Source organism: Dromiciops gliroides, chromosome 3, assembly GCF_019393635.1.
Source record: "Dromiciops gliroides isolate mDroGli1 chromosome 3, mDroGli1.pri, whole genome shotgun sequence".
In the NCBI taxonomy this organism is placed as follows: Eukaryota; Metazoa; Chordata; class Mammalia; order Microbiotheria; family Microbiotheriidae; genus Dromiciops; species Dromiciops gliroides.
In genome coordinates, this window is record NC_057863.1 from 255,032,709 (window position 1) to 255,052,695 (window position 19,987).

Sequence of the window (19,987 nt, forward strand, 5' to 3'; positions counted from 1 at the left end):
CTTTGTTGATTATTTCCTTTTTGTTCTGTAGATAACTTGTTTGTATGTAGTTATTTCTATGTTGTCTCCCTCATTAGATTGTGATCCCAAGGGCAGGGACTTGTTTTGTCTTTTGCATTTCTTTGTATCCACAGTTTAACACAGTGCCTAGAACATAGCTGGCACTAACAAAACAAACAAAAAAAACCCATTAACTGACAATGAAATTCACTTATCTGATCTCAATCCATCATTCCACCTCTCTCTCTGTCTTGCAACCCCAAATCCTATTCTTCACTGTGACCCCTAATCCTTCCATCCCTCAGTTCTTTCCCAGTCATCATCCAAGCACTGGCTACCCTCCTCTGGTCCCCATTTTAACCCTGTACTGTGATACCTCTTGAGTCCCTTGCTCCTTATCCTAGCCTCAACCTGATAATTGAATGCAACTCCCACTTCCCCACAATGGCTGGTGCAAGACTTCTACCTCTGAGCCAACATCAGGTGAGAAGAGCAAATTTCCATCTAACGTCTACCCTTCCATTTACTGTTTCAGTGTACCCTAAGGGCAAGCAGAATGAGTTTAAACTATACCTAGACTTTCATCTGTACCAGTCAAGGAAACTTCTACCTCCTGATGCATCTGCCAGCCTAAATCTCCTATTTCCTGTGATGAGGAGAGCCTCTGCAGGTAAAGAGGAGTGAGCTTCCCCATTATCCTAGGACTTCTGTTGCCTGTTGTGAGGTTCTCTACATAATCTCCAGACTTTGAATGGAAAAGTCAAACAGGGTCTCCCATCTGACTGTGATCCTTCCATTTCAGGTGAACATGTCTTTTGTTTGTTCACTAGCTTCTTCTAGGAAGAGGAGTGGCACTTTTCACTCAATGATTAACATACTCCCACCTGGTCACATTCCATACATCCTAGTGATTCAGAATTCCCATAGCTCATCATGCAAACTCCATTCCCTATCCCCCACCATCTAATTCATTATTCCTGTCCCTCTAATCCTTCCTACATCAAAGTCACAACCAAATGCTACCTACCCCTTTCCACTGTGCCCTCTGGAATGCTTGCTTTATAGGCAAAACAACTGACTTCATCTTAAATCATTTCCCCTCTCAATCCTATATTCTAGCACTGAGTCCTGGCTTCCTCCCAATGAAACAGCCTAAAAGACAACTCTTTCTACTACTGGATGCTCCTTTACTCATTCCCTACATTCGCTGGCAGGGAAGTTGGAATATTCCATGCTCCCCATTATCACTTCCAAGTTCTCCCCCTAACTCCACCATTCAATAATCTCTTCTCATTTCAGATCCATACAATCCATATTTTCCACTCAATTAAAATCCTAATGGCTATTGTCTATAGATATCTAAGTAAATCCCCTTCCTTTTTCAATGAGCTCAGCAGCTAGCTCGCATTTTTTCTCTCTTCTCCAACAACTGCCCTAATAACAGGAGACTTAAACAAACATAATGACTCCTGGCTCAGACCCCCTAAACTTTCAGTTCTTCAGCCTACTCACTTCCCATGATCTACTTCTCTATCCCACCTCAGACCCATACAAAGATAGTCATAATCTTGATCTTGCCACCATCAACAAATGGATGACCTCCATATTAAACAATTCTGAAATCACTTTATCTGACCACAACATATTGGTTTTACACTTCTCCCTCTGTCTTCCCTTGCCAAAATCTACAGTCTACACTGTGAACTCTAATCCCTTGATGTCTCAGTTCTCTCTCAGGCCATCTCTTTTGCACTAGCCACTTTCCTCTTTTCCTTATCTTGATTTCTTGATGAACTAGTTCAATCCTATACTAATCCTCTCCTCTTGAATGCCCAGGCCCCCTTATTGCCAAAAGAACCTTGCCGAAACCTAGCCTTGTACCATTCCCACAATCTAAGAAGCCTTTGCTTCTGCACACATGTTGCTGAATGAAGGTGGGAAAAAACCACTCAGCTGAGATCTTTGCTTCACATTTAATTAAAAAATACTTTGTCGGGGGCAGCAGTGGATAGAGCACGGGCCCTGGAATCAGGAGTATCTGAATTCAAATCCGGCCTTAGACACTTAACACTTACTAGCTGTGTGACCCTGGACAAGTCACTTAACCCCCAATTGCCTCACTAAAAAAACACACAAAAACCCACTTTTGTCTATTCATCATGAGTTCCCTCTTCTCTAATCTTCCTAATCTTGTATCACTCAGATGCCTTCTGCCACTATCTCCTCCACTCCTGTTTCACAAAGAGACGGTCCTATTCCTTACCAAGGCACACCCATTTACCTATATAGGAAATCCTATTCTATCCCCTCTCTTCCAAATGATTGTCCCGTCTATTATTCTCACTTCCATCTATCTTCAGTCTCTTCCTATTGGTTGCTTCGCTACTGCCTACAAACACATCCATGTCTCCCCCATCCTCAAAAAATAATCACTTGATCCTTTTATCCCCACTGTTTCCTATATCTCTAGTGCTCTTCGCACTAAATATTTTGAAAATGCCATCTAAAATAGAATCCTTCATTTTCTCTCCTCTCATTCTCTTTTTATTACCCCTACAATCAGGCATCCAACCTTATTCCATTCAACCTCCTTTTTACAAAATTACCTAATGATTGATTAATTAATTAATTGCCTTTTATTGTTGACCTCTCTGCAGGTTCTGGCACTATTGATCATTTCTTCTCCTTGATACTCTCTTTTTTCTAAATATTCAGGAGTACTCTGTCCCTATTCATTCCTATCAGACTGTTCCTTAATCACTTTTGCTGCATCCTCATCCATATATATCACGCCTACTAAGTGTAGATAGCCCTCAGGGATCTGTCTTGGGTCCTCTTTTATACAACTTCACTTGGCAATTTCATCAGCTCTTGTTTATTTAAAAATATCTCCAAGCTGATGATTCAAATCTACCCGTCTTGTCCTAATTTCTCTGGCTTCCAGTCTTGCATCTCCACTTACCTTCAGAAATCTTAAACTCAATGTCCTATGGACACCTCAAACTAAACATGTCCCAAATGGAACTCATAGTCTTTCTCCCTAAACCCTCCCCATTTGTAAATTTCCTTTACTCTTGAGGGTGCCACCATTCTGTTTCCCAGGCTCAAAATCTAGGTGTCATCCTTGACACAGTCTCTCTAGGTAGGTCTGCCTACTACAAGTCTCTCTCCCCACCCAATCCATCCTCAATTTAGACACTACAGTCATTTTCCTCAAGTGTATGTCCAACCATGTCATCTACCCTGCTCAATAAATTCTAGTAGCTCCCTATGGTTTCAAAATCAATTCCAAAATCCCTTGTGTGTCATTTAAAACCCTTCCTAACCTATCCCACTCCTACATTTCCAGTTTTCGTAATTTTACTCCCTGTCATACTCTTCAATACAGTGACACTGGCTTCTCTGTGCTGTTCCACTAACAAGATACTCCATTTCTCAACTCTGGGTATTGCCTTCCTTCCCCACCCCACCTGGAATGCTCCCCCTCATCACTCTACCTACTGGCTTCCTTCAAGTCACAACTAAAACTTCCATTTCTACAGGAAGCCTTTCCCAAACCCTCTTTATTTTATTTTTGAGGCAATTGGGGTTAAGTGACTTGCCCAGGGTCACACAGCTAGTTAAGTGTTAGGTGTCTGAGGCTGGATTTGAACTCAGGTCCTCCTGACTCCAGGGCCAGTGCTCTATCCACTGTGCCACCTAGCTGCCCCCAAACCCTCAATTATAGTGTCTTCCCTCTGCTAATTATTTCACATTTATCTTGTATATAATTTGCCATATGTATTTGTCTCCATTAGATTGTGAAATCCTTGAAGGGAATTTGTCTCTTTTTTCCCTCCACCCTCACCATGCTTAGCACAGTGCTTACTTCAGCTTTGTACAGTGTCTGTAGTTGGCAACTTCATTAAATACTTGGTTTCATTTACATCCTGAACTATATCAAAGTGTGTGTGGGGGGGGTAGGGGGGACCCATCAGGAGACCAAATTTCCCTTTACCCCACACATTTTCAGGGAGAGGTACTACTCCAGAGAAAGAAAGATTAGACAGAGTTTTACAAACGTGTCATTGAGGTCAGAACTTATTTATATCACCCAACTGGGTCGTTATTATTACGCAGAAATACTTTTATTCTTCTCTGATGGTCACACTCACTCTAGCTATGATAATGAGTATCCTGTGATACTCATTCCTCAATCCCTTATCCCAATGTCACTCCAATACTCTGAAAAATTACCTTGATTCCTACTTGACTGAGAAAAGCGAGCCCATGCATCATGAGTTCCTTCATCTCCCCTATTCTACAAGTCAAAACCTTCACCCATATTTTCCTTGACTCTAATATTACAATACCATTCTTCTTTTCAGGGAGTAACATCTCCAACTACATCCTTGATCCTCTTCTCTCACTGATCATTTGTTTTTCCATCTTTAATTTCTTACTAACTGTATCCTTATGCTGTGTTGACAAATATGCTGACTTCTCCCAATCTTAAACAAGGCTCACTTAGAGCTACAATCTCCTTAAGCTATCATATTTTATCTTCTCTTTTACTGTCAAATACCTAGAATCATCTCCTCTCTCTTCCTCTGCTGTTTTAATCATCCTGTCACTGCTCAATCCCTTACTATCAAGCTTCCAGATCTATCACTTGACTGAAACTTCTTTCTTCAGTGTTATCAATGATCTCTTGTTAAATCCAGCAGTCTTTTCTCAGTCCATATCATGTTTAACTAGATTTTACATTTCTGACCACCTCCTCCTTGAATCCAACCCAAAATGCATTTATTTATCAAATGCCTACTACATGAAAGCACTGTATTAAGATTCTGAGGATACAAAAGCAAAATGATAAGTAGCCTCAAGTTTAGATTCCATTATGGTATGGGGAGAGCAGGAGGGTAAAATATATAAAAAGTATATGCAGAATAATTCATTCATTTATTTTTAGTGAGGCAATTGGGGTTAAGTGACTTGCCCAGGGTCACACAGCTAGTAAGTGTTAAGTGTCTGAGGCCGGATTTGAACTCAGGTACTCCTGACTCCAGGGCCGGTGCTCTATCCACTGCACCACCTAGCTGCCCCTATGCAGAATAATTTAAAGGCAAGAACAATAGTAAGAAGATGTACCAGAAAGATTTCTGATAGGAAGTGAAACGTGATGAGTCTTGAAGGAAATTATGGATTGTAACTTATTAGATTTCTCCAAAATCAATTCATTTCTCCGCCATTCATCTCTATTGCATTCTCCCCACAACTGTTAAAATAATCTTACTAAGATAGAGGTCTGAAGACATCCTTCCCATGATCAAAAATCTTCAGTGGAGTCTCGGTGCCTTTAGAATAAAGTACAGCTGCTTAGCCTGGCATTTAAGGTTTTGTACTACGTGGTGCCAACCTTCCTTCCTAGTCTTATATCATACTAACCTTCTTCATACCCTCTATGTTCAGGCATACCAAGCAACTAGTTATTCTTCAGACATGGTCTTTCCCACCTGCATGCACAAATTGTCCCTTCCCCCCCAACCCCCACCTCAACCCAAGCCAGAATACACTGCTGCCTCATAGCCATATCTCAGAATCCTTATTTCAATGTCCAGGTGCTGCCTCCTCCAGGAAGCCTTCCCAGTCAGGGCTCTCTCCCTCTTCAGTTTTCCGTAACACTTACTCTCTTCCTTGCTTCTTTTATGTTTGATTTCCTTAGCTGCATTCATCATGCTCTATCTTCCTGGTAGAATATAAACTCCTTGAGGACAAGGATTATTTTATTTTTGTACTGGAATCCTCAATGCTTTAATACAAGTAGCTATTTAATGGACATTGAGTTAAATTTGCTAAATAGAGGAATTAGAGGGGGCTCAAAGGACTAAGTGAGGAGAAATAAAATTTTCAAGAGTGAGGTAAAGTGTGGATAAACAAGCTATCATCAGGGAGGTGAAATTCAGTTTAAGGTCTTACGTGGGGAAGTTCTGAGTGATGCAAGTCTTTGTGTACCATCTCTACAGTGGAATGGAGATATGGTAATCTGAATTAATGTCAAGGGTATGAGAAAGATCATCAAGTATATCCAAGTCCAAAGGGATGGCTGAGGGGCTAAAGTCACTGAACAAGGTAGAAGAATGTCCTGATTATACAAGAACAGGGTTATAAAGTCAGATGATATGAACTTTAAAAATGAGTGGCAGAAATTATAATAGAAGAGCATTGTATATACAGCAGTGATCAAGTAACAAGAATCCTTCTGAAAGATCTGTTATCTTCAAGAAATCAAATTAGGTCAAAGGAATCACTGAGCTAAAAGGTAAATTTTTCTCCTCCTCCCTCTTGCTCTACTTTTTCTTCCCTAGTAGAATGGGGGTTTTTAATGGCACAGAGGAAAAGTCTGTAGATTCCAATGAAGTCAGGAGAAGGAGGGATGAAAGACCAGGTATAAAGCAAGAGAGAGTAATTATGTGTAACAGGGACTCACAATGGGGGAAAGTAGTAAGTAAGCAAAACTTAGGTAAAGAAGGGTTTTGTAGAACTAACCAGCCTCAGGGTTCTAATTAGAATGACACAAGTAGTGGGTTTGGTCTGCAGGTCCTTTCACAAGTTCCAGATTTGAACTTAGATGAATGTTTGTTCAAAATATTCTTGGCCTAGTAGCAGAAGTAAACACAATATAAACAGATCCACAGATTACAGCATTTTTATCTTTCAGAGGCTATCCTTCCTGCAAAGTCAGGAATAGGGTAACAAGTTTAGAGTCCAACCTCAATGAAACAGGAGGCAAAAACAAATTTGAGAGAGCTTTTAAACCATTTGGGGATAATAGCATCTACATGCCAGAGTTGCCTTTAGGATCAAATGACATAATAACTGCAAAGTGCTTAGCACAGTGCTAGCAAAACAATTGTTATTATTAGTTAGTAGTTATTATTCCAGATGGAGTTGAGTATTTTAAAATTAGGGTTAAGCATTGAATGGTATGTGAAATATAAATTGGATAAACTTTGCTTAAAACATTTTCTCCACTCCATCCTAACCTAAGATGGGATTTGAATCCAAGTATTTATGACTCCAAATCCAGTGCCTTATTCTCTATAGAAGCATTTTTTTTTAAAGTGTGATCCAGGAACCCCTGGGAGTCCAACAGGGTCAAAACTAATCCCACAATAATACTAAGACTTTTAAATTTTTAACAGAGCAAATATCAACACGACAAAATTCACAGAAAAGCTCTTTGGAAAGAAGTCCTCAATAACTTTTAAGGGTATAAAGGAATACTGAGACCAAAGTTTGAGAACTGCATCACTATATTAATAAACGAAAATAAACTGTCATCTGACAGAGCTGGATGGTGACATCAGAGATCTAGGCCACTCCCAAAGCAGGAATATCCTCTGTAAAATGCTCAGTAAGAAAGTCCTTGATTCTACTTAAAGACCTCCAGTGATCAAGATATTACTCCCACTAAAGTGTTGCATACATGGCAGCACTTTGCAACCCTTTTAAGTACCATGTAAAAATAGGAGATAGTAAATTACCTACTGGCAGCCCATTCAAGTTTGTTGTTCATCAGTTTCTAACTGCGTGACCCCATTTGGGGTTTTCTTGGCAAAGATACTGGAGTGATTTGCCATTTCTTTCTCCAGCTCATTTTACAGATGAAGAAACTGAGGCCAACAGGGTTAAGTGATTTGCCCAGCTTCACACAGTGTCTGAGGCCATATTTGAACCCAGGAAAATGAGTCTTCCTGACTCCAGGCCTGGCACCTAGCCCATTCAATATCTGCATTCTAATGACTAGCGTTTTCCCCTTTGCTTAAGATATGATCCACTCTCTACTACTCTTTTGACCTGAGACCAAGCAGAGCAAATCTAATCATTGTTCTTCTTATAAGCCTTCCATACATATTTGAAGGCAGTAATCATGTCCACTACATCATCTCTTCTCCATACTATAAATCTCCAGTTATTTTTGCCTGTTTCTCCTCAAACCATTTCAGTCTCTAAATATTCCTCTCTAAATGTGGCAAAATACATTACACAATTATTTTAGATGACTTCTTGATTATGGCAGATTATAGAGGAAACTCTGTAATAAGCTTTTAAAAAAGAAATAAGCATGGTATCAGGAAAGTGCAAAATAATCTCAAAACCAAAGAACTTCAAGTTTTATAGTGATCCCCCATTGCAAGGAAAAACAAAGCAAAACGAAAACCCTGTTGCTTGATGAGTTCCCTAAGCATACACATTAATTTTGTTAGACAATTATTTCTTCCTCCTTTTGGGAAGGTTTTGTTCTTAGAACATCATTTTGGGGGCACTTCCTTTTACTCCTTTTTATAGGGGTAGGTGTCTACCCCTATAAACTCAATCTATTTTTACCTATCCTTTCTCTTGCAATCTGGTCCCCAAAATATAAGGTGTAAACTGTACTATTTCCAGCTTTCTTCTACTCTGTCACAAATTATAAAATGGTCATTTCTTCTGAAGGTTCTAAAGTTAAAAACAAAACAAAACAAAACACTGGTCAGAGTAGGTGCTACCTAGATATCTGACTGGATAGCCATAAAGAAAACTGGCACATCGTGATAATGCAATAGGCTATACGTAATGTGAAAACTGCTAAAAAATCCCACCTTGGGCTCTGAGAAGTTATTAGTTTAAATATTGAAAAGGAAGCACTCAATAATAGGGGCACTCAATCTATCATACCTGAAAAGAAGTTACATGAAAATTACATTTAACTTGAGTTACAATTATTAATTGATTTAAGCCTACTAGCAGAAGCCCTGTTGGAAAATACACAATACTGCTAGTTTACATGTGCTTAGGTTAAAAGTTTTCGGCTAACATTTTGAGGCTAGCTAACAACACTAAGGACAAATTGGCTGAATACTGGATACTTGTGAAATAGGTCCAATTATACCCATATAAAGTAGTGGAACTTTAGGGAAGAATCATTACTTTCCTGCTGAAGTTATTTTTGTGATTTATTTTGTGCTTTATTTTGATATCTGAGCATACAGTGTGTGTGCTCTTCTATGCTGTCTGCCTTGTCCCCTCTAGATATAATTCCTTCCTACCAAATCTATTTTAGTGGTCCATTGCTGAAAAGATAATCTCAATAGTTATTGCTTAAAAAACATGATTCACTAAAAATAGTCTAAGAAAAATGAAAACTGTCTTGAGGTAGTCTTTTTTTTGGGGGGGGGGGCAGGGCAATGAGGGTTAAGTGACTTGCCCAGGGTCACACAGCTAGTAAATGTCAAGTGTCTGAGGCCGGATTTGAACTCAGGTCCTCCTGAATCCAGGGCCGGTGCTCTATCCACTGCACCGCCTAGCTGCCCCTTCAGTACAGAATAAAGAGAAATAATATACACACAGACACACAACACTCACATAAACTTGCATTTCAATAGATATAATGGTAATGTATAAACTGAGTGAATTACAATTAATATTTGTTATATAATACCAAAAATTTAGCATGTGATAGATTATAATTTTGAAATTCATTAACAGTACGTTTACAGGTTCTACTAACCTGATAACTAGAAGTTTTACCATCTTTTATTTTTTTTTCTAAGGGCACAAAAAGTCCTTGAAGATGTGTTATTTTCATGTTCAAGGTCTTTCACTTACATACTCTATTATTAATAAAATACAAGAACTAGATAAAGACCAAAATAAAAGTCATTCCAAACAAGACAATGCATTTTTCTCATTTATTCAAATCCACTGCAGGAAGTAAACACCAAAAGATTTAAAAACAAAAACAAACAAACAAACAAACAAAAAACCCTTCACACTGCAGTATGCACAGTTTCATGACAACACATGAAAAAATTAAATTTCTAATAAAAAATGACAAGTTATATTGAGCACATCATAACAAAATTGGTTGTGTAAACCTCATAATTTATATAATGAATGGTAATACAATATTCCATTATTTTCTAGTATTGGAATACTTCTGATACAATATTTTTGTTTTTGTTTTCAATGGAATTAAAACTTGATGACCTTAGTTGTGTGGGTTCTTTATGTTGCAAAAGTCATTAACATGATTCTTTTAGACACTTGGATTCAAAACATATTCTTTCACAAAGCTAAAATACCACAGCAAAAAAAAAAAAAAAAAGTTATGTCCTGAAATGGAACACTGTTGTTTTTGATGAACGTCTGATTTGACTTAAGACATTTTGCCATATGCACAGGGTCCCCCATGCACGTTTCATGCAGCAGGTAATCACAACTTTAAATAAAAAGTTTATTTTATACATTCTTCCCGACTTGCAACCGTATACATACATGCAAAAAAATTTAAACCTATCTGATCATATTTACACTTATACATTAGCTATACAGAACTTAAAGAGATTAAAAGGCTTTTCCTCTGAATTAGAACAATACAAAATATGTATTTTTCATTAAGGAAATCACTATTTACATCACCTTTTAAAAACCAATTTTAACATGTGTAACAAGTCAACATATGTACACACTCTCTCTATGTGCGTATATGTATACACACACACACATATGAAAAAGTTTACTCTTCTGTAAGATGCAGCAGAAAATAAACTGGTAAAGCTACCTTACTGATGTCAATGAGAGCTGTAGTACCCTTCCACAAATGAGTCTTAATTAGGGGAAATTGTATACCTAAAATTGATTTCTAAAAAATGTCTATGTATATAACCTTGCATAAACAATGTGAATGTACCAATGAATTCTTTCTTAAAAATCAAATGGAAACTTCCTGTAGTGAATTAGTGTTCTATTTCTTGAAGTCATATTACACACTGCATATTTATATACCTTTATTTGTTACCAAAAATAATATGCAATTCTGGTTTCCTATTGTTTTTCAAGGACTAAACTTCACTCCCCACAAGAACCATTACTTTACTTAAGGGAAAAAGGGATTATTGTTGGACTCATATTTGAACAGTTTCTAGCCCTTTTGAAATTGTCACCTCAAAACATACCTCCTTTAGAATTCCCTGTTAACTAGCAGTTGTATTCACTGTCCTTACTTCTCATCGAAGTTGGAACAATAGTAAACAATGTATGTTGTTAGAAATGCAATGTATAGGAAGAGATTCTGGAAGCATATGTTTGATGAGAAAGAGGCCTTTTTGTGGACTGTGAGAGCTCTAGTACCCTTTCATTGACACCATTTAAAGGGACAGCTAAATTGTTAACAATGAAAAAGTTAACATTTTAACTTTAAAAATCTTTAAAAATTATTTAAAAGTTTAAGTATATATTATAGATAATAGATCACCACAGAGTAAATATGAGATGGAGTACAACAGATTCTCCATGCATATATTCACTGACCATTAGAACAATTCTCATTTCACAATAAGAAAAGTGCATGCCTCCACGTCACCCTGATATAGCCCATTATTTACTCTGGGTTATCTATTATTCTATAGATTCCATAACTATTTACAAATCATTTTGAGAAAAATAATCACTTAAGACTTTAGACAGACGTTCAATAAGTAGAGTAAATCCCCTTTTTCTTAATTTATTATACTGAATCTTTCATATAAAAATTATCAAACTACTTTAGTAACACCCTAAATTAGATTTCTTCTAATTAATGGTTAATTGCACCACAAGTTTCTGTCCTTGCAGGGCCAGTTACTAAAATGGCTCATACTTAAAATCAAAACAAAAACCTAAGATTTGGGTAGAATATGGTAACTGAAGCCTGGGATATAAAAAGGTAATTTATAACTTTTACAGTGGTTTAAAAGATGCAAACTTCCTGAACTATATAGCTCAATAAAATATTAAGCTTTATGTAAATAAAATCAAGATCTACTTTTCAATTAGAACGAATGATTGCATTTCTTGATGTTTGTTAGTTATCCCAGTGTGCTTCCTTTTATTCAAGCTAAATCTGCTCTTATTTTTCTTGGGTTTCAAAAATATGTTAGCACTTTTCTTCTAGGACTGCTTCTCATGGAAGTTAAGGATATAATCAGTAGAAGTGGAGGCAGTGTGGTACAGTGGAAAGAGTGCTGGCTCTGGAATCAGAGGACCTGGTTTCAAATCCTGCCTCTGATACTTACTACCTGTGAGACCTCAGGCAAGCCATATAACCTCCCCAGGCCTCAGGTTCCTCATCTATAAAATGAGGGAGTTCAACTAGATAGCCTTTGAGGTCCCTTCCATCTCGAAATTGATCACTGTGTGATCCTAAATTGTGCAAGCCATATTTTAACCAAAGTACCTCAGTTTGGGGCTATAGTGGATCTATTCTCGCTCTATGGTCACTTAAGCAGATATAGCTCATTGAGACAAACAGTGGGTTTTCCTGAGACAGTAACCAAATATTAAGGTTATAAGCCCTCCCACCTCAATTTATTATTATAAAAAAGAGTTTTGAACCTAGATTTCCAAAGATATAAGGATACTGTATGAACCTCAAGGCACCCTTAAGGTGTGGACATCCAGGTAAAATTTGTTTTAGGAAGTAATACTGGCTTCAACAATCTTGTTCTATATTCTTGGGAGAACCACAAGAATCAAAGGAAATATTATAGTTATGATTTGCAAACAAGGCAAGTTGACATGTGAAAAGATGACAGAATAGAGGTAAAGCATTTTGATTTTGTTACAAAATATCATTTCTGAGAAATCCCAAACATCCAGCATATTATAAGCAACATTTTAGAATTCCCAATTCTAAAAAAAGGAAAGAATGCAATTGGGTGTAAAGGGAATAAAAAGTAAAAAATGCTTTCTTTAAAAGGAGCTATCAGCCCCGCCCCCTTCTTATTACTCATATTGACTAAATAATACTAAAGATTTAAAAGAAAATATATAATGAAGGGAATGCAGTAATGCTATACGGGAGAAGAAGTTGGGGAAAAATGGATTAGGAGCATTCAACAACAACAAAAAACTACCAGATGTAAAAAAAAAATGTATTTTTTTTGAGTAACTAAAAACTTTCAACAGATCTCTCAAGTTTCTTTTTTGGATTGAATAATAAGAAATAAGCAGGCACTATGTTTTTCCATTGAACAATTATTCTTTTAAAAGTAAGCCTTTAAAAAACACACATATATTTTTTTTGTGTGTATATATATATGTATGAAATGCTAGCTCTGTTTATGCTTCCTCAAAGTAAGATTCAGTACCATAGTACACAAATTGGAAGAAAATGAATTACTGCTACTATGGATTCAGATTTACATTTTAATTTATGTATATTTAAATTACTGGTAATTGAAAAAAAATTCATTCACATACTACTCACAGGTGCTGTTGTCAGATGCATACAGAAGTGTTACACAACCAACTGCTAGTTCAATAGTTTCCCTGTGATAGCTAAAGTAAAGCAAAAGTGAGCTATGCCTATTTTAAACATCACCAGTAACCAATAATTTTCCAAATTAAGAAAAATAAATTCAATTAGAACATGCTATTTTCAAATCATGCTCTTATTTATAAAGTATTCAAGTTCATATTAGTTTTACAAAGATTCACATCTTGATGGCAGACAGATTTTATTCAGACTCTTTTTTTATAGTTAGTACTTTTTCCAGGAGTCCATAAACTTCTCCATTTGTATTATGTGGGTGGGAAGCTGCATTCCCCATATGGCTATTGTAAGGGCTTCTTAAATTAAAGAAAGAAACTTTAGTCTCTGCAGCAGGAAGCAACTCTTCCTTGACTGTAACCTGTGTAGCATTTTTTGCAAATGACTCATTCCAAATGTCCTTGTCATGTGCTTCTTGATTGCTAACAGAACTACCTCCTTTCTGTAGCATGTAATAAAGAATTGGGTTAGTTTTAGTCAGTCTTGGTGAGTCTTTTTCACATTCATTTTTATCCATACCTGTAATAACCCACTTAATGGGACCCTTTTCACTGGGAATGGGACACACACTTAACTGCCCAGATTCCTGTCTAGATACCGTACTGCCCAAATGCTCAGGAGAGCACTGGTAAGGAGAACTGGCAGGGCTCTTTACTGCTACTGGATATGGAAATGTCCCATTATCTATACAATTACTGAGTTGGCTAGAATGATTCATGACTCCATTTAAAGAAGAAATGCTAAATTCAGATTTGTTATTGATTACATCATTTTTGTTTCCTTTCTTCTTAACATCAGTTATAGTGTTATTCCTATGCTGTGACAAATCTCTCACACAATTTTCAGAGAGAAGCAGCTGTTTCAACACATTAAAGCCTTTACTATCTCTAGACCAACTCCTATTTTCATGTTCATTATTTGAACCATGACATGCTGGATATTTAAATTCAAGATCATTTCTTTTGCATTTCATTTCTTGTTTGTTAAGCAAAGGCCCATATAATTCTGTAGAAGGATTATGATTATTTGCACCATCAGAAATATGACTTTTCATCTTTTTTTTAAATGGACTTTCTGAAGGCTCAATATGAAATTTTCTCTTCTTAGGAACTGTGTAAAGACTCTTTGACTCAAAAAGAGGCAGTTCACTATTCCTGTGACTTCTATCCAGATCATCTGCAGGGTAAACCTCCTGATTTTGTCTCAATAATTGACTTAACAGGCCATTCTTAGAAAAAGAAAAGTCCTGAGGTGAAAGAGGCTCTGATTTGAAGTCCTCAGATGCTGGTGAAGCAGCTGCACTTCTCTGCAGAGTAGGAACCACACCTAGGAATTTGTTACTTATTGCATCTTGGCTCTGATGGACATTCACATTATGGAAGATATGTGAATCATCACATGGTTCAGATTTTATTTTTACTGTTAATATTTGCTCACTTAAAGCTTTATCGGTATGGTCTTGGGAACCTTCCTCTCTTAGAGAAATTCTTTCCTTCTTTTCATTTTTACTTTTGTTGGGGTTTCCTAGTAGTAACTGAAGAACTGTCCGCCTTTCAAGCAAATTTTCTATTTCAGAACCAGAGAGTCCTGGTTCAGGGACTGTTGACTGACTATTGAATGCTTTATTGTTTTCTTCAAGTATATTTGGCTTATTTGTGAGTAGCGGACTACTTAGTCTATCAATCAAACCTACAGGTTTATCTATGTTTACATTTAACAGATGTTTGCTTGTTCTTTGATCTTCCATTGACACAGAAGACTGCATTCCACACTGAGCCAAATTCTGTAACAGCTTGCTGGCACTGAAAGTTGTAGAATTTTGTGCACTGTCATTTTGGTTTGTTTTATTAGTTCCTTGCAATTCTTTACTTTTGGTAAGGTCTATCAAGTGTTTAGATGCTGGATTCATCAATCTTTTGGGTTGAACATTACAAACATACTGGGGTGAACTGTGTTTGACTAGAGACTGTTGAGAAAGGTTTATAGGTGAATCTGCTTTTGTAGATGCAAGTAATGGTGGAGTGCTCACTGGAGTAGCTCGATTTATGCTGGGGCTTTCTATTACAGGAGTCCTCTTACTACTTTGTGCACTGAATTTTGTCACATTACTATGTGATCCCTGAGAACCAGTTGTTTTTTCTAGGTTTTCTTCATTCTTATGTCCAAGTAACAGCTGAAGAAGTGTTACTTTTTGGTGAGGATTCAATTTAGAATTTTTGGAGGTGTCTCTGTCTTCTTTAATACTGAGATCTGGAACTTTTGGATCCCAAGTATTTAGCAAGGATTGAGTAAGATTATCTAGAGAGGCAGGCTGGCTAGATTCTGGTTTTTCAATTCGATGTTTGAAAGATAAATCTATTGGGACACAATTAGAGTGAGAACTTTCATCACCACTGCTGTCATCTTCTGTAAAACTAGGGTTATTGTCTGAATATTCATCAACAGTTGTGGGTGTACTGCTATCCTCAAAAATACTAACTCTCTCCTTCTGATCATGTCCACTAGTTGGTTTAGCTATATTCTGGCTTTTAAGAAGATGTAAAAGCAAACTATTATTGGCAGCTTGTTTTAAATTGTTTCTCTCCAGTGTGCTTTTATATTCTGCATTTCTGGGAGGAGAAGGAAGGATTCCTATTGGACTTTGGAAAGCTGTAATGTTTTTCTCAGCAATTGGCTTATTTGATGATGATCTTGCTTGACCATTAAGATGGCTCGGCAATCCTTTTGACAATGGAAAATGGACAAGGTCCTTCTGGCCACTTTCTTGTAGTCTAGCCATGGCAGCAAGCCTTTCACTTGCCACCTGATTTGCATTCTGTGCTTTTAAAGCATGTTCCCGAGAATACTGCTGCAAATGCGCTTCACTGGAAAGGAGTAATGCTAACTGGCTACAAGCAACACTAGGCTTAGGTGAAGTAGCAGGACTAGACCTTTTTTCTACCATGCTTGCAACAGCCTGGAGTCTTGCAGCACACGATAAGGGTTCATTAATTACCTTTGCTCCACTCTGTCCAGTGTGGGGTAATTCTATAAACCCATCTTTGATTAGATTTTTAGTTACATCAGATAGATTAGCATCAGGCTTTTGATCTTTACTTTTACTTTTCTTCAAAAGAGTTTTTAAATGACTTGATGCAACACCATAGCACCTTAAATCTTTCTCCACTTTTAAAGAATCATGGCTAAGGGAATATCCCTGCTCCTTGAGACTCTGCCTAATCTGTTGTGACAGAGCAACACTTTGCAGCCTAGAGCTGAAGGACTGAAGCAAAGAGGCAAGTAATGTGCTATCCTGTTTGCCTTTAGGCACATTTTCAACCATGCCAGCTAGCAAAGCTTCCTGTTTTACATTTAAGTCCACAATTGAATCAGACAACCGCCTCCTCTTTGCTGCATTCCAGTCCTCAGAAGACTGTAATAATCTTGCTTTTTTGAGATGCAGCATGCCAGATCCCTGATAAGTATTTGTGTTGAGACTTGGACCATTATTTTGACAGGTGGGAAATATATTTCCAGAAATCTTGAAGTTTTGATCCTCTCCACTGTGCCCAGTAGACTTTTTGTCAACTACGGTAGCTGACCTTGCTGCTGCCTGATGCATTAGTAATCCCTCTAGGTAAGTTAAAACAATAGGATCTTGGTGCATATCAGAGCCAAGCTCTTCTCCATGAGTCATGTTCAATAAAAAGTATTCAACAAGGACTTGATTTCTATTTACAGTTAAAAACTGTTTTTAGAGGTGAATTAAGATATAACTGTAGAAAGGGAACAATAGTCTATTATCCTGAACAGCAATCAAACATTGATCAACTGTTACATTCTGACCATAAATTCTTCTGAGAAAGAAGGAATCAGGAAAACTTCAAGATAATCCAGTCTATGAAGGTGATAAAATTTTAACTAAAGAAAAGCTGATGGATTCCTTAATAAACAGGTCCACAGTAGCAAGAAATTGAAATCTTCATTCAATAAGTAGATATTGTTCCCTCATCACACGTCTCAGGATTCCTATGGTAATAAAATAAAAGAAGTTAGGTAAAATGAAGTAAAAATCTGGGACAAAGTTATATTAAGTCAAAACATATCCCACCCTCAAATCTTTAAATGCTAATATATATACTGAATTCAACTAATTAAAAACTTATATTCCAGTACATTTTTATTAAATTTAAGCACAATTGATATTCTAAATGCTGATCTATAAAAACGCTACATATATTAATATTAAATAAGGGGAATAGGATATGACTACATTTATGATATTTATTCTAAAATGTTAGTCTACTATTGCAAATTGTGACTCAAAAATTTTGAATTTGGTGTTAAGATTGAGGCCTGCAAAATAAGTTTACTCCAGAGACTGAAGAGGTACAGAAATCAGCAAAATACTAAATATACTTCTTGAAGCAACAAAAAGTGTTCCTTTTCAAAACAATATCTTAAAAACTCGCCATGTTAAAACACTAATTTGTGCATTTAAAAAATAAAGAATTAAATGAAAGGAAATTTTCAAGGTTGATTTTTGGGCTCCCATACAAAAACAGAGTAGATGGCCTTAATTACTAATAATTTAATGCCATTTTAAAAATTGTCAATCTATAACCAACTTTCATTTATTCAATGCTCAATTATTTATTTTCACAAATTATCCAAGTCATATGTAACTTTTCTATCTTCCTATTCCTTTGAAGGTGAACAAAGATACAGTTAAATTAAAAAGATAAGATAGGTAGGTATTTTGATGTCATTTGAAAAAAAGCTTCAACAGTGTTTCTGCTAAATTTCAATGACTCATGTTATACCTGACCCTTCCAAAGCACATTAGTTAGTTAATTATGAATAAATGTGATTGTTCTCTCATTGAAGAAATCTACTTTAATACTTGAAGAATGAATGATTGTGGGGGAGAAAGGGGTGACATGGAAACATTTCAACCACTCTGACTTAGTAAACTACTTTTAAGAACTGATATGGCTGGAAAATTCAGTCCTCTGGCTAAAATGATGAAGAATTCACCTCTGAATTTAGGCAATCTGGTTGCTATGTTTTTGAGAACCTAGGGTCACCTCCAGGCCACAATAAAGCATGAAGATATGTAAGAAATTTAAAATAAGTTTTTTAAAAGTTAATCACAGTTTGTTTGTTTAAAAAAAAACACCACAGAATTCCTTTATATAATAGCTCCTCTATTGCATTAAAGCATTTTTTTCATAAATTTACAACTTGACAGGCTGTATAAAAAAGAGATGAAGATAAAGTCTATCAGTGAGAAAACAGAATTGAATCCACACAGATATTTTCAAGAATATACCTATAGCATAAAGTGCATTCTAACCAAGATTTATTTTAACTGTGTGATGCAATTCTAAAATTAATTTTTAAAAGCAAACATTGAGACATTAAAAGCAACAGTAATGTAATAGGATTTAAAATAAATGAAATTAACAGCATTTTTATAACAATAATAAAATCCAGGAGGAAATCATAGAAAGAAGAGTCATTAGAAATATATAAAAATGCATAAAGCATCAGGGAGTCAGTCTATAAGGCATGTTGTTCAAGACATGTAAATATAAAGACCAAACACTATTTAAAGTGATAAAGAATAACAAATAAATAATTGGAGACAGTGTTTACAGTTGGGTCACACCAGTATAGTAAAAATTATCAGGTTACCTAAACTGATTTACAGATTTAGTGCTATACCAAAATGTCAATCTGTCTATGTCTGTGTGTATATGTATATGTATACCATGTTCAGATCTCAAACTGGATTATAAAATAGTAATCATTAGGACTTTATCACTAACTAGAAAATAAAAAAGTAAAAAAATTAAACAAACTGCATAAGCAATAATCAGAAAAAAATATCAAACTCAATAACCTAGTGTTCACAATATACTTGGAAACACAGCCCTTGAAAAAGAACTCTTTATGTGATAAAGATTGCTGAGAAAGCTAGAAAGCAAATTAGAATTACATGTCACACCATATACCACAATAAGCTGAAAATGGAGTCATGACTAGAATACTTAATGTCACATTATAATAAAAATTACAAAATGAAATCAAGTACTTTTCAAAGCTATAGCTATGGAGGGGGCAGGTAGGTGGTGCAATGGATAAAGCACTAGCCCTGGATTCAGGAGGACCTGAGTTCAAATCTGGCCTCAAACAATTGACATGTACTAGTTGTGTGACCCTGGGCAAGTCACTTAACCCTCACTGCCCTTAAAAAAAGCTACAGCTATGGAACAGAATAACAAAGATAGAAGTAATGACAAATAATAAAGCGGGTAATAGTGGAGACAATAAAAAAACGCAGGCACATTAATGAACTGATCAAACCATTCTAAAACAAAACAAAACAAAAAACCAACTTGGAATTATGCTTTAAATGTATCTAAACTTACTTTAAATCAGAGATCATATTGCCAGATATAAAACCCAAGGAAAACAGAAAGGTAAAAAATATATGTATGTTTATATATAAAACATACAGACACAACTCATGACATGTATGTGTGTATGTGTGTGTATGTATGCATGCGCAACACTTTTTTGTGATAATAGAGAATTGTAAACAAATTATTACCCATAGAATGGAGAATTTCTAATCAAATTATGATTACATGAACATAATTGTGAAAACAG

The 19,987-nt window shown here is 36.2% G+C and overlaps 1 protein-coding gene across 3 annotated transcripts in view; it reads right to left on the reverse strand.

Moving 5' to 3' along the window:
* Nucleotides 1–13,503: 13,503 nt before the first annotated feature.
* NRIP1 (nuclear receptor interacting protein 1) overlaps nucleotides 13,504–19,987 on the reverse strand; it is a 144,268-nt gene continuing 137,784 nt past the window's right edge. For all 3 annotated transcript variants that reach the window (XM_043993625.1, XM_043993626.1, XM_043993627.1), the window contains one exon: nucleotides 13,504–17,341. In XM_043993625.1, coding sequence (XP_043849560.1) covers nucleotides 13,521–17,009 — 3,489 coding nt within the window. In that variant the 5' untranslated portion in view covers nucleotides 17,010–17,341 and the 3' untranslated portion in view covers nucleotides 13,504–13,520. The remainder of the gene's footprint in view (nucleotides 17,342–19,987) is intronic.